Below are 13,041 nucleotides of genomic sequence, written 5' to 3' on the forward strand. Positions count from 1 at the left end.
GGGGGGGGGGGGGGGATCTGCAAAAAAATTGGGCTAATTAGGACAATGCCATAATAAAATTGAAGACCTCCCCAGGTTATGATTTTCAGGCTGGCTCTTGTCTCAGGAGGTGTGGGGGCGAGATGGGGTCTCGGGGTGGGAGGAGAAGGGACCCCCCACACTCTGCCATAATTCAAACCCTGCCTCTAATTCAAGCATGAATTTGCAACAGTTACCTTCTCTTCGTGCATTAGCTATCACCATTGCTGCAGATTTGCTCATTACATGAACTACATAAAGGGGGCAGTTCACTGAGTCTGCTATGGTGATTGCTCGCAATGTGGCTTCTGCTTCTACTTGTTCAGGACGACACAGCTCATGCCCCTCAGGGCCAGTTATCCCCAGTGCCAAAATCTTCTTTGAACCCTGCAAGTATACATGCATTAGTACTCTTGTTTTAGTTTTATTTCAGCTGAGCAGTGGTGTAGTGGCCCTAAGCAGTCAGATATCTTGGGTTCCAATCCAGATACCAGGGCCAACTTGTGGTGTCAAATCAGACTGCTTAAGATAGGATTTTCAACAACACTGAGCACTCCTCTTCCGCTGACACAAAAGGTAAAAGTCCTGTTATTAATGTGATGGGCTGGCTGGCAGTGACCTAGCCCAGGGGTTTTGAAGGGGTAAAAGATGATTGGAGAGCTTGGGATTCCCTTTCCTCACCAATCAGGCCCCAGAGACACACCCTCTGTCTCCTGATTGGCCCCTTGGGTCACCTGGAGGGGGATAAAAGGGGCAGCACGGCTGATTCAGAGAGATCAGCGAGGGACCACAAGGAAGGAGCTTCAAAGAGCTGGCCAGAGCCGAGCCAGCGGGGCAGGAGCAGTTGCCCCAGAAGAGCCTGAAGGAGCAGGACCTGCCTGTGTTTTTCTTACCTGCCTGTGTTTTTCTTTTAAAGCAATTTAGGGACACCAAAATATGTAGTGAATAAACAATCACACAATTAGAATTCCCCTTGGGCACAGTTGTTGCTGAAATTCCCCTCTTCCCCTTATATAAACAGGAAGGGCCTGCCTGTACCATCCAAGCAAACAGTGCTAAGAAGCACTGCAATGCAGCATACCATGGCTGCTGATGGAGCCACCTCAGAGCAATGCTGGGTGCATACCAATAACCACTCTCAACAATATGAGCTTACAGACATGTGCCTATGCCACTGTGCATACATTTTGGGGTGCTTGCTTAATTATAGCATTCTTTGGCAGTGTAGACATGCCCTACAGATCTGATTCAGTAGAATGATTCCAATTGGTTTGGATCAGGTCCTAGGAGAATTTGTTGATCCATTTTACACTAAGCAGGTATCTTGGCATCACTAGATCTCTTGTACATAATCCAGTAGTCCCACTGTTTGGGGCAAGAGCTTGGAACTCAGTACACCGGGGCTTGATTCCCTGACCCACCACAGACTTTCCGCCCAACTTTGGGCAGGGCACCTGGTCTTAGTTCCTCATAAGTAAAATGAGACTAAAAGCATTTGCCTGTCTTATCACAAGGATTAATCCATTCAAGTGTTCAAATACTAGGTAATGGGGCCAACATAAGCTCCTAAGAGAGACAGGTATTATATGAAAGTCACACACTTACCTCTGCAATCAAATCCCCATTCTCTGCATGGACTTGAGCAACTGCTCCAATTTGCTTACATTGGGAAAAAGCTGCATATAATTCACTATCACCAACCATATATAGATCTTTGTAGGCCATAAACATCTTGAAAGAGTTGACACCTTTGTCCTGAGCAAGAATTTTCATTTCTTCTTTGACCTGGAAGAAGCTCAGTGTCAACAATCCTTACAATGCACTACAAAAAATACAAGTTATATTTGCCACTTCAACTAGCCTAGCTAAAAGGCCAGAAAGAAATGATGAAAATGAACCAACCACTTATATATTTTACTTGCTTATCAAATACATCCACCCACACACACACTCAGTCCAAGTAAGTAGAGAAAGTTAAATGTTTCTGGGATGATTTATATAATGCCTTTTGTATCAAAGTGCTTCATAAACAATATACATCAATGCTACTGCAATGCAGACATCCAAAGTACATGTAGTATTGCAGTGACTATAATTGCTTTGATTGCTTATATTGTTATTTTTCTTTTTATATAATGAAATAATTAACCATTAAGATAAAATTAATCTTGTTATGATTTACTTTTTATAATAATTTAATCAGTCATTACTAGTTTTCTGGAATTAACCGTCTATTTTAAATTTCTTATTGATTAGCATAAATATATTGGACATATTCGTCCCATGATTTTAAACATATTTGACCTATTGGCCTCATAACTTTAAATCTTAAATTTAGTATATGGAAAATGCTTGTGTAAGGGTTTGTGGAATGTCTGGCGTATGTGGAAAGAGGTAACGAAAAAGTGAATGATGTATGTATGTGATAATGTGAAGGAAAACAGTCCTCTTGTAGCAGGTGAAAATAGCCTTTTGTGGTTTAACGGTTAAAGGCTGCAGTGATGTCAAGTCAGCAGTTAAAGATTACCAAATACTGAATCATACTTCACGCTGATGGCTCAAGACTGCAAGCAGCGGCCCCTCCTGAAGATTGCAGATCACAAAGCCAAAAGATCATGTCCTACCAATCTCAGCCTACCAAAATATAGCACTTGGTTGTAGCCTGTTCTAAAGTGATAGGAAGTGTGGTTTTATGACCAACTGTGTGATTTAGACCAGGAAGGTTCAAAGTCCAGTCTCAGTGACAGGCATAGCGTGGGGAAGTTTGTGTGGGTTTGTGACTGGCAAGGCTAGAAATAAAAGCTCAGCACAGGTAGAAACTGGTAAGCTCAGGGCAGGTTGACTTGATAAGTTGTCAGAAGGGAGAGAGAGGTGAGTGGCTGCAAAGTACTATACAAATTTAATTCAAAAGAGCTGAAATATATAAGTAATTTAAGAAAAAAAAGTTAATAAATACAAAGTACAGTTCTCTGGTGTAGCTGCAAAAGCTCTTTAGACTGCTACAGCCTTGAGGCACAGTGACAGTAAAACTGCCAAGAAAAGGAAACCACTATGTTGTGGGTAATTTGATTAATTCATGGGGGTTTTTTTAAAAAAAAGGAATAAATCCAAAAGGTTTTGCAGCACTTCCCTCTAATGCAAAAAAATAGATTAGTGACATTCACTGTTAAAACTGAACCTGTTTTTCCACAAGAAATGTGCCATTTAGAAAAAGATAGAGAAAAATGAACACAGTAAGGCAGCTAGTATACAAAAAGAAATGTAAAAAATGTTTAAACACAAAAAGGGCAGTAAAGAAATTAACAATTTATATATAAGAGGGGGCAGAAGAAAAAGTAAAAATGTAATTTAAAGGGAAAAAACCTGCTCTACATTATAACCTAATTTCAAAATACCTAAGATCATGCTGTGGTTATGTATAATGCCTTTTATTGCTGGTTTGATAGGAAGGCAGTAGCAGAGAAGACTAAGCTTTGTGCTTAAAACTATGTAAATGTTTATAACAAAAATTAAGCCTGAAAAAAAATTTAAAAATGGGCTACATTACAGAAATTATTAAGGTATTTATGTAAAACAGAGAGTGTAAACAGCATTATGTGTTTGTTCTGTGCCTATACTGTAAGGCAGAGACTGTCAAAAGTAAAATAAATGTGTGCAATCATTGGTAATGAAATAAGATGCATCTAAAAATAGTGTGGGTATAGCATAAATATTCTATAAAGAAAAGTGTTAGCAGCTATTAAAGTTTTTGCTGTTATTGAGTAACTAATAACATTAACCAAAACAATTAAATAAAAACCTTTCCTGGCAAAAAAAAGAGTTAAAATACAGCAAGATACCAGCATGTGTTTTAAATAAGACATTAAACTTTCTCCTCACAAAAGTAGTGTAAAATTCACTATAAGCCAAAATAAAATTATAATGCATAATAAACAACTTAAGTTTAAAAATAATAGTATAAATGTTTAGTATAGAGAATTCTTTAATTTTAGTCCATTTTAAAAACAAACAAGACCCTAAAAACTAACAATGAACTTCAAAGCTTTGAATGAAGTAATAACTGTTATAGCTCCTGATATAGCAAAATACCCTAAAATTCCAGCGGCTATAGCAAAAGGGGTAACATGAGTTTTAGTGTTAAATTTGGCTGTTATAGTGGGGTTTTTGGTCATTTTCGTGGCACAGAAGTGCTAGTGTAATTTTAAATTTAAAAATAAAAAAACAACCAACAACAGTATTGTTTTATCCTCATTTAATATGTAAAGGAATATGTGTATATATATGTTCCCCCCCAGAATTACAATAATGTGTGCATTGCCACTGCTCATAAGTAGTGTAAATTTATAAACATGAATAATATTTTGCTGCAAGGAATTTTCCTTGGCTTGATTTGTGTGTTTTCTTTTACAGAACCCACAGTGTAATCAACCCAGTAACAATGGTGACTGATAACCTATGAGGACTTGATACCATCAGCAGCATCTTCTTCACATAAGCCATGGTTTTTCTGCAAAAATGAAGATTGTCTCATCTGTTCTTTGTTGTTGTTCATTTTGTTGTTTAGTTTATTTAGTTCCTAAAAGTTTAAATGCATATAAATATCATAGAGATGTAATAAAAATTATTGGGGAATATACCATCTAAAAATTAAACTCGTCTGCAGATCCCAGACCAGGACACTTCTGTCTACCTTGGACTGAAAGGATGTCCTGCTCCTTAAAGTAAAAAGTAACAATTTATATGGAAATTCCAGGTTAAAGGCACTATGGTAATATGTGTATTCTTTATAACTGTGGTTATATATATGTTTTTGTTATTTTCCAAAAAAATTTCATTGATATTTACATGTAATATATATATACACACACACACATACATATACACACATATATACATACACATACACACACACACAATGTTAACTTACCAGGTTGTGTGAGAAAAATATCATTAACCAACTGTTGTAAAGAAAACAGGAATATACCGAGTCAAAACTTCCCTAAACCTGGAACCCATGTGCCAAAATGATGGTTGAAAACAAAATTAAAATTTGGCTCAGCAATGGTGCAGTGCCATTTGGGCAGCTGCAACAGACTGGAAGGTAGGTATGCCTTTTGTAATTTGAATTATTACAGGATTTATCAACTATGAATTGGCAAGTACCTGGGAAAGAACCCCCTTAATGGTACATACCCCATTTAAAAAGACACACAGGTTCTATGGGAAATATCACACACTATCTTGGTAGTAGCAAAAATATGAACCCATAATATGTTCTATGGTTCAAAAAGTCTGCTCTTGAAAATCAAGCAAAGTAAAAGTTTATCTACACGCTATGAAAATAGGTTAGATAACAGCAGCACTAAGTTATAAAACAACGATGGTAAATCATTGTAGATCTAAAGCCTAATAACATATTAATAACACTGTAGATATAAAGCCTAATAACATCAGATATCCATCTCCATCCACACGGGGATGAAATAAATGGACAAAGCATTGAAAAAAAAAATCAATCAAAATCGCAGGGCTAAATGATCATGGGACACAATGCTGGGTGTGGATTGAACATTTTCAATTCCATTGATCAGGAAATACTGATGAATAAATTAAATGCTTTTGGAAGCACACTGTTTCACTTAGGTGATCCTATTGATAAAAGATTAGCTCTAATCACATTATTCCAGATGTCATTGGTTGACATAGTAAAAATAGTGGAAAAGGAACATAGAACTGATACTCGGGTATTGGCTGATGCTTTTATAAATTTCGAGGAAAATGTATCCGTTGCTTTAATGCATATACAAACACAGTTATGGTTTCTGGGTGTAGTTCTCAGTCTTATTGAATAAAGAGCAAATTGGCATATACCTGTGAAATTAAGAAATTTAATTTGGAATACTACCAAGCAATGAGCATGGTTATGGCCTTATAATAAATTAATAGAATTCAAATATGATCCTGATACTATGGCTTTCTGTCTTCAAATTGAAGCTATAGTAAAAGCAAAAAAGGATTTAGCATTTCCTATTTTTGTATTAGGAGCATGAATTAATGAAACTGTATTACTCCCTCAAGTAAAAAGACATTGGGCTTGAAAACTGCAGATGGACATGAAGCTGTATCCACCAGCATGTGTGAACACCACTCAGATGGTTTTATTTGTTTGGAATAGATGCTGCAACCAGACTCTGTATGTCTTAGCGAGAACAAAGGGGTATATCAATATACCATACAACTTGATCGCTATAATAAGTCCATTCTTACTGATGTCGTAAAAGGTTGCATCTGCCTAAAAACCTGATGTCCCATAGTAAGGTTATAATAGTATAATCTAACTTTTCCTGATGGCAACATTTGCCTATGCCAGGTGATTGCCTTAAATGGGTGAGACAAATTATATTTGGAATAAGGTTGTCCAATACAGTTTCACCTTGGGATTTGGAATATATAAGGATCAGCACTTGCACCATTTCTCATGACAGTAAACAAATCATAGATGTCCTCACTCATTCCCATGACATAACTAAACACCCTTGGTGGGAAAAACATTTTGGGTGGTCACCTGTGGCAGAAGAAATTTTAAATATAGCATTGCACCCACTAATCATTCTTTCACTCATAATTGGAATCATAATTTTAGGAATGTTTGCCATGTGTAAAAAAAAGTGAATGATGTATGTATGTGGTAACATGAAAGAAAACAGTCCTTTTGAAGCAGGTAAAAATAGCTTTTTGCACCTTAACAGGCCAAGGATGATGACATTCGTGTCTGACTCAGCAGAATCCATAGGCTTGTATGGACAGCTGTCACTATAAAGAAGGAACACAAAGACAAGGCTTTGGGTCTTCTTCCACCAGCAAGAAGGAGTTTTTGGGCATGTCCAACAAGACCTAACTCCATCACTCCGGTCAATGTGGCCACCAGACTGACCTGAGCAACTTTAAAACTTGGTAACACCTTAACCTTTGCAGAACTGTCTAGTTGTGTGTGCATGCTTTTCTCTTTTAAATAAATGAATAAATGAGTATGCATGGGAGTGAGTAAAGCAAACAACCTTACTGTTCTTTATTCTTTTTATGTTGCATGTTTTATGTTCCAATAATGCAGCATTGTGCCTTATCCCTTGATAAGATTCTGGCTTGTTTTTAATTCACACTGTACACCCTGTGTGCACAACATACATCCAAGGCACAAAGCAATTTCAAAAGAGCACATTTTTGTAAGATATAGTGAAGCAAAACCCTAGACTTATACAGATGTCTGAAATTAGCAGAAAGAGCCCCTGCCATGTAATCAGAATGCTGTTAAATTTATCATCTATTTACAAGCAGTTCTACTTGTAGCACCCTGCAGGGCAGTAGGTTGTCAGTGATCAAATTCAGACAGGCTCCCATCCAGTGGTGGATATGCAGCTTGCTCACTCTCCGAACAATCCCTGACAGCCTGTCTTGCTCCCCTTCCCTGCAGTGAGGAACTAGCAGGTGGGTGTGCCAGGGATGCCCCCAGAGCAGGGGCCTGGGATGACCATTAATCACTGACAGGCTGCCTATCTCCCTCCCCTCCCCACTCCTTCCCCAGAAGGGGAGAGGGCAGGTCATTAGGGATCAGGCTCACCACTGATGCTGCCCTCCTACAGTGTCAGGGGAAACAGAACTTCAGGGCCAAGCAAGCCCGTAGCATTCCCTGGCTGGAAAGCACACCACTGAATGCCTTCCCAGTGACTTGGTAGTGCTCCAGCCAGAGGACTCTGCATGTGTGTCCATGCCTTATAGTGCCATATTCTTGCAGTGCTTCAAAAAGCTGTGGCACTTGTAGCACTACAAATGCATGTCTGAACATGACATCAGGATTACTTAGAAGTGGGAGTACAAAAAGTGAAAGCAGTAATGTAAGGATTTCCATACTCAGCCACTGAATATTTTTTGGGTGACTGAATTCATATTTGAGTTGAAGATAATCATAATTTTGAGGCAATGCTTTAGCAAAATTACAGGGTATATGGTCATCTGGAGAGCCACTTCAAACTCTCCTCCACCCCCATGCTAGGATACATTCTGATCAGAAGTTTGCATGTTTTTCACAGCCAATTGTGATTTGTGTCATTAGTCACAGATACATCACAACACTTCATATTCCTGGCTTAAATTCCTCACTCTGTCAGACTACTTTTGTCATATTTAGCAAGTTACTTAGTTTTTCTGCACCTCAGTTACTCATCTGGAAAATAGGAAGAGTATGTCCCATCCTCACAATGGTTATATGAGGATATATGCATAAGACTGGGAGGGGTTCAAATACTACTGATGGGCACCATAATTTCCTGAGGGTATGACTATATAGAACAGTGCAGCGCACTGGAGAGATATCTGACCAAGTAAAGGGATATTTTATGTATTTGTCTTAGGCTATGTTTATACAACAAAGTACGGTGTCAAAATACCTGGAATACTTCAAAGCAAGCTAACTCAAACATTGGAAGCAATGTAAGCACAGCTCTCTGTTCAGGGTTATTTAGCCTGCTGAGAAGCACAGGCAGAGGGGTGACCTTGAAATAACATGTCCAGATATTTGCACTTTGCTGTACTGGCATAGCTCTAGACAAATAATAAAATATCAGGTGACTTGGTTTTGGCCACACTTCTACAGGGATGTAAGGCAGTCTCATGTATAAGCATCTGTACCAAGAGCCTATAAACCTGGGTTCTGTACCAAAAGCCTGTTCTGACACAAACTTTGTGACCTTGAGCAATTAATTTATGCCCTAAACCAGGGGGTTTCATCCTCTTTCAGTAAGTGTACCCCCCAGCAGCCAGATGTGGAGTGGAGGTGGGGGTTGTGAGGGGGTGGTGTGCGGCTAGATGCAGAGCGGCGGCAGCATGGGGTGGTGGGTGGGTGCAGCAGTGGACACTGCATGCAAGTTCCCCCCGCCCCCTGTGCCGGGGCAGCTGGGTGGCGCGTGTGCAGCCCACAGAGGGGCACCACTGCCCTCACCGCCCCCCTCCCCAGCCCCACGCCTGGGAGGTGGCGGTGCAGGATGATGGGTGGCAGTGCTCCATCCTTGCCCACCTGTATGTACCCCCTAAGGCCTTCCCAAGTACCCCCAGTTGATAACCCCTGCCCTAAACTTACAGCTTGCAGACCCATTCCTTTGTCTGGAGCCCCATTGACTTCAACAGGGTTCCAGAAAGGTACACTGATATGCAAGTGGATGACTGAGGATGAATTTCATAGTAGATCAATCTCTTAGTAAGATAGAGATGATAATAAGGTTCTTTTAAGAGATGTTATGAACAATCAAGTGACAGTGTTTTGTCATCCTCCAATGGAAAGTGTATAAATAAATAAGGCCATTATTAAAGATCATTAACATTTTGGTTGCAGCACTAGTATATTTGGCTGGATCTACTCCAGAAAATGTTGAAAGATTCTATACGATGTAGGATGCCACCCAAGAGAGATTCCTGGACTACTATGAATAAAAATGCTCCGTCTGGGTCAGTAGTATTGAATACCTAAATCCCTTTATGTAAATGCAGATCCCTCCTTTTTGGCAGGGGGAGAGAGCTGACAAGTTGGGTCTTATTCATCCCTAAATACCAGGATCTGAGAAAGAAATTATAAAGATGTGAAGTTTTCTATACAGTTAAATCAGAATCAAAATTGCAAGGAGTTGGCGGCATGTCAAATGGGTGTGATGCTTATAAATGCCTGTGTCTGTTTTACCCTACTTTCCCTTTTGGTCTGTAAAATGTAGGGACTTCCCATTTTCTTTATAACTCCACCACATTTCTTTGTAGTCTTGGGATGTAAAATATGCATTTAAATAACATAAAAGCAAAGAATTTCACTGATTTACACTTAGTTAATTTGACCGGCATTTTCAATGCATCTAATTTTGTTTTATAAGCTTGAACGTCAAATGTTTATGCATTAAGCTTTATTGAATAATTTCTTTTATGTCTGTGTTTTAAACTACAAACCTGGAGCTGATGCAGTGTTTACTCAGTGCTCAGAATCTCGTGCCTTGAACACTTATGTAATGGAGGCACTAGTGTACACAGTTAGGAAGTTAAAAATGGGAGTAAGAAAGGGCCATTTATATTCTGTTAGTTAACAGTAAGACAGTATCTTGAATCAATACAGTACTTCATATCCTATTGCATCCCAAAGAACTTTATGCAATGGGGGCCCAATTTAGAGAGGTGGGGAGCGACTGAAAGGCCTGCTGAATTCAATGGAATTTTAAGGTAATGGGCAGGATCCTATCACTTCTCCAGAAAAGGTCCAATCTACCCAAAAATCAACTGGGTTTTCCTGGAGACCTCTTATTCCAGAAACTGAAGCCCTCATTTTGTATCTGAATTCTAACAAAATCACAGATTAAACAACATTACTGTATTCATTTAGAACAGTCCTTCCTTTGGAAAAATGTTTAATTATAAACAATATTAATGATTTAAATTCAGTTGAAATCTAACCACAGGTAATTCAACTTAAGACAATTACAAACCCAAACTAGTGTTATTATAATATTATGTCTACCTTATCACTCCACCACGTAACTGCCACATGCAGTCCATAATCACAACAGACTTTAGGATCTGCCCAGCTTCTCCACGTGTTATAAGCTTCGATAAGAGAACCTCCTTTCTGAGGTATTGCAAAGTCGATGATCATAGTGGTACCTCCTGCTAGCGCAGCCTGAAAACACAAGAGTTGCAGTTAGTAATCTGTGAAAAAACTATGGCAAGCTACCTTCCACTCTCTCCCTCCCTCTTACTGCTAAGACCTGAACAGCACCATCTTTTTCTCTTCATGCCTGCCCTTGCCCAAGCATTGGAAAGCCATTGACAACTAAGGCGCCTTATGTGAAATCTGTTTACAGTGGGAGTCTGTAGAGACCTACTTGGTTTCCTGCAAGTACAATGCTAACTCCCAGCTCAGATGTGTCAGAAATGCACAGAATGAAGTAATGCAAAGGACTGAAGTCTTATGAGCACTCTGGAGGAATTTGGGAAATTAAAGGAGGGTTGTTCCACAGGTCCTGAAATGCACCAAAGGTTTTGAGAGGGAATGTATGCAGCACTCATGCACTGCTGAGTCTTCCCAACCAGATGGTACATGAAACAGAAAAAAATGCCTGAAGAATCTTAGGCGCATAATCAAAGTGGAAAATGTTTCCCCAGTGCCTGCTGAGTTGGAAAAATAAACCTGTGCATCAGCAGAACAATAATGGAGGCAGAAACAATGCCTTTGAATTATTACACATGCAGTATAGAACAGTTTAAAAATCTAAGTCCCGTGGGACATCAAGTACTTTTAAAAATGCATGTATTCATGGCCTCGAAAGGCAGATAAATGGGTAAGATAACAAAACTCACAGGAAATACAAAATTATTAAGCTTAGTGAAGGTGTTGACACAGGATTGGGAATGACTTAAGAAAAACTAATAAAAGGGCTGCAGGAAGGCAAGTAGAATTCAGTAGCAATACGTATGGAATAATATATCCACAAAGCAGCACCCTATCGGGACCTACTTTAAATGTAACCACATGGGAAAAGACCTGAGGTTGGATTCACAAGGGGGACAAAGTACTGCAGAAATCAGCACTGCGATACCAAATTTGAAGGTGCCCCACCATCTTGTAGAATTCCAAGTCTTGAGTTCGGTGTCTAGGCTCCCCTTTGAAGTGCAGAGGAAGTTACATGGCTAAATCTGGGATTCACAGAACCAAGTGCTGTCCAGGGACCTGCCTACATTAGACAACAGGGAATGCTGGGACATAGTGAGTAGATGGAACCTGAACTTCTCTTCTCCTGTGGCATAAGATTTCTGAATCTGGGCTGAAAGGGAGCCCCTATCTCTACTCAAGATTCAACCTCCATTGGAGTTAAATGCCTAAAGTCCTTTCTTACAAAAGAAGAGGAATCAGTCCTTTATTTCAAAACACAAAAAAGCACAAGGAGTCACTGGTAATGCGTAGGGGGTGCACATGCACCCCTGCAAAACACAGTATAGCTCAGGAGAATAGCCATGGCTGGATTAAAGTTTTTATTTACAAGTTTGGGTATTGCATCTCTCAGTTGGGAGATACAATCTCCTGCTTCAGACAGAAGCCAAACACTATAGGCACTTATACACGTAATTACAGCACATTGGAACACAGAGTACAGTAATTACCACACTCTATCAGCTTCCCCATGCTGAAAAATGGCAGTGGGAGCATTTTAACTAAAGCACGTTCGATGAGCCTTTAGTTAAAATGCCTCTGCCGCCATTTTTCAGCGTGGGGACACTGACACATGTGACATTCTGGGCGCTTTAGTTAGAGCAGCTTTCAGAGCTTTCTAATTAAAGCCCACCCTCCTCCTCCCCTCGCCCCCACCAACTCCCAAAGCACATATATAAATGCCCTACCTGCCTGGTGTTAAAAAAGGCCATTTTCATTATAGGCAGTTTATTTCATAATTGTCTAACTCTCACCCTTGAAGCATCTTCCATAATCTTTCAGAAACATAATACTGCACTAACAGAAGCACCAGTATGATTCGATATGGTAATTCCTGCCTTGTGATTTGGTAGTCACAGCCAAAACCAGCAAGAACAACAAAACAACCATAACTCCTCTGAACAGTGTTCCTTGCATAGCTAATATAGAACAAAATACACTAGGAGTAGCACATTTCTACTACAGCACTGTCTTCCTTTATTCATCTCATGCAGTCTGGTTCCTTTAGCCATAAAACTTTTATGGCTAAAATTGCCATGTTTAAGTAAAATTCTCTCTTTATGAAGCTAATTTTTATTATTTATTTATTTATTTTCTTAAACAATTTTTAGGATTCTGCCTACCACAGTATAGGTATCAGAACTGACAGAATTTTTGCAGCAACAGCTATTTGGTTTATCTTTGTAGACAGGTGAAAAAAAAGGAAAAAAATCCTTTAACTAAGAATTAGAAGTGGAATAGCGCGCACACAAAAATAGGAATTGCAAATTTGCTGAAAATTCAGGTGG

General features: G+C 39.3%; 1 protein-coding gene across 1 annotated transcript in view; it reads right to left on the reverse strand.

Moving 5' to 3' along the window:
• DPYS (dihydropyrimidinase) overlaps positions 1–13,041 on the reverse strand; it is a 102,163-nt gene that overhangs the window by 68,376 nt on the left and 20,746 nt on the right. Inside the window, exons 2-4 of the mRNA XM_019528055.1 lie at positions 10,565–10,723; positions 1,624–1,803; positions 216–405 (exon numbers count right to left, since the gene is read on the reverse strand). Coding sequence (XP_019383600.1) covers positions 216–405; positions 1,624–1,803; positions 10,565–10,723 — 529 coding nt within the window. The remainder of the gene's footprint in view (positions 1–215; positions 406–1,623; positions 1,804–10,564; positions 10,724–13,041) is intronic.

This window comes from Gavialis gangeticus, unplaced genomic scaffold (assembly GCF_001723915.1).
Source record: "Gavialis gangeticus isolate Ggan-Ray unplaced genomic scaffold, GavGan_comp1, whole genome shotgun sequence".
Classification (NCBI taxonomy): Eukaryota; Metazoa; Chordata; order Crocodylia; family Gavialidae; genus Gavialis; species Gavialis gangeticus.